This window comes from Grammomys surdaster, unplaced genomic scaffold (assembly GCF_004785775.1).
Source record: "Grammomys surdaster isolate TR1022 unplaced genomic scaffold, NIH_TR_1.0 1164, whole genome shotgun sequence".
Taxonomy (NCBI): Eukaryota; Metazoa; Chordata; class Mammalia; order Rodentia; family Muridae; genus Grammomys; species Grammomys surdaster.
In genome coordinates, this window is record NW_021605583.1 from 4,957,369 (window position 1) to 4,960,139 (window position 2,771).

A 2,771-nucleotide genomic window follows, 5' to 3' on the forward strand; every position below is an offset into this window, starting at 1 on the left:
TCCAGGTCCTCCCTGCCCGTCAGAGCAGCCTCCAGGTCCTCCCTGCCTGTCAGAGCAGCCTCCAGGTCCTCCCTGCTCTGCTTACAGAAGAGGCTCACCTTTGGCATGCTTCCACATGACCTTGGGTGGTGGGTAGCCATCTACCGAGCAGTTGAGCACACCAGCTTTGCCGTAGATGCCATCTTGGTTGTTGGGCTGCACCACAAATCGAGGGGGCACTGTGGAAAGGGAGGTGGGGAGAAAAGAGGCTTAGTCTCACCCAGGTCCCCTGGGTCTGGGGGCCTCTTCAGCAGATGTCAGCCCTTCTTGGATCATTACAGTGTTGGGAGCAGACAGCTTGTAAAGTCCAAAAGGGTGAGAGCTCAGAGTCCTAAACTTGACTGTGCTCTTGGTTGACCACGGAAGGATGCTCTCCCTCTCCCCCACCTCCCACTCCAGGCCTGAAAGTAAGAGGCTTGGGTCTCTCTGTCGTTAAGAAGCCAGCCAGAACCAACTTCTTAAGAGCCTGTAATTCCAACTGGAACCCTAGAGAGATGCTCTTGCCCCTCCATCCCCACCCATCCTGGGACTGGCCTGACCCGCTCACCACGCACGATGAGCTGGCGTTCCCTGCTCACGGTGGCCGCTGCATTGCTGGCGATGCAAGTGTAGTTGCCATTGTGCTTGAGGGAGACGCTGGAGATCTGCAGGGAGCTCATGAATTCCTTGCTCTCGATGGTCACGCCTGAACCTGAGATGATCACCTGTCCATCCTTTCTCCAGGTGATGCGGATGGGCATGTCCCCCGACGACACCACACAGGGAATGTAGAGCAGCTGGCCGATGGAGGCAGGGGGGAACTCGAAGGGCTGGATTAGAGGGGGCACTGGAGGGGGCAAGGGGATATTATGATCAGCTGCCCTACTTGAGGGCTCTGGCTTACCCTGGGACAGGCCTGGAATGTAGCTCCCCAGATCCCTGGGACTTTATTTTCCTTTGAATGCAGCATCTTCGGAGCAGGCCCTGGTGCCCTGACTCTTGTCTACCTGGAAACCCAAGCCAGGACTCCCTGTCTCTCTGTTAGTCTTCCCAGATCTCAGACTGGTCTTTGAATTTGACTCAAGCGCCTCCTGACCCACTGCTTAGATTGTGTATAAATTCTTATCTTGGCAGCCACCCCCCAGCTCTCGGTGATCCTGGGGCAGAGAGAGATGCAGTGTTCCGGTGGCAAGCGAAGAAGGCCTGCTTAGATTCTCTCTCCATGACCACTTGCCTAAAACCAGACACTTCCAAACCAGGTCCTTTCATGAACTTGTCCCTCCCCGTGGCCATCAGCTTGCAGAACCATTATATGAGCACAGGAACCTCACTGAATCCCCCAGCCGTACACTCGGAGCTTGATGGTCTCACTTTACAGATGGGACGACAAAGGAGGAGCAGTGACTGAGATAGGTGACACTGGGACTTGAGACCTGATCTGTCTGTCCAACTCAAGGTTCTTTTTTACTAAGCAGCATCCATACGTCTGAAAAAAGACCCCAAACGTTCATTCGGCAGGCCCTTGTGTCTCACTAGGTGTTCCAAAACTGAAAAGAGCCTGCTATCCCTCCGGTGGCCACATGGGTAGAGTCCTTGGGCAGAGCCCTCTGCACCAGGCTGCCCTCATCTCAACCCCTGGGGCGGGGGATGGAGGGCTGGGGTGCCTGTCTGCAGGCTGAGTCTCTGGGAGATGGATCCTCCTCTCTCAGCACTGGCGGGAACATCAGCCATTATCTTTATGATAACTCAATTAGCTGGCAGCGACTTCCCCAGCTCATGGTGGGGGGTGGGGCGGGGGGGGAGAGGAGAGCGAAGGAGACAGACAATTAGCTTTACAAGGATGAGCACGGGTAGATGAGGTCTCCTTTCTGCAGTCGAATAATTAAATTACAAAGCTGCCCACGGTCCTCAGCCTTCTCCCAGGCTCCTGCCCACCCCTCGTTGGAAGCCAGTGATGCTATTTCAACACGGGCCTGCCTACCCCGAGCCACGGCCACAGCAGAGAGCACAGGCAGGCCTTGCAGACCCATGGTGCGAAGCAGCCAGATGTGCACAGAGAAAGCGCCTGAATCCTTGGCGGGGTGGGGTCGGGTGGTCTGGAGGATGTGGCAGTTAAGAAGGTACTGCTTCCGGTACTCCTATCAGGGGCCTCAGCAGGCCTTCTAACGCTACCCTCACCTTGTCCTCTACTCCAGCTAGGGATCTATCTATCATCATGACTTTCCATGCCCGAGCCTTGCTTAGCACGCCCTCCTCCACTGTCATGATCTCCCCGTCCTCTAGCCAGCTTGCACCCATCTGATTCCACACCTACCCTAAGCCTTAGTCAGATATCCTAGGGTCATTGGTCCTAGCAACACATCCCTGTTATTGGCTGGGGTGGGTTAGGGTTAGGACATTGTTAGGTTGGGACATTGTCCCTGCTCCTGTGGGAGGTTGGCTGAGACATGGGCATCTCTAGATAGATCTCTCTGTAACTCAGGATCCACTTCCCTTTACTGATACTTCCCTAAGAGACTGCTCTCCATAGGTCATTGTGAAAACGTGTGTACGTGTGTGTGTGTGTGTGTATGTGTGTGTGTATGTGTGTACACCTAGGCCTCTAGGCCTCCTTGAATTTCTGATAGAATTGCTTCTGAAAGCCAGTGCAGGCCTGATTGCCACCATCTCCCTGGGCTCTGAGGTAGGACTTGTATAACAGGAGTGATATATATATATATATATATATATATATATATATATATATATATATA

The 2,771-nt window shown here is 54.0% G+C and overlaps 1 protein-coding gene across 1 annotated transcript in view; it reads right to left on the reverse strand.

Moving 5' to 3' along the window:
* The window catches only part of Dscaml1 (DS cell adhesion molecule like 1), a 325,176-nt gene that overhangs the window by 66,164 nt on the left and 256,241 nt on the right, over window positions 1-2,771 (reverse strand). Inside the window, exons 9-10 of the mRNA XM_028783764.1 lie at window positions 587-865; window positions 99-218 (exon numbers count right to left, since the gene is read on the reverse strand). Coding sequence (XP_028639597.1) covers window positions 99-218; window positions 587-865 — 399 coding nt within the window. The remainder of the gene's footprint in view (window positions 1-98; window positions 219-586; window positions 866-2,771) is intronic.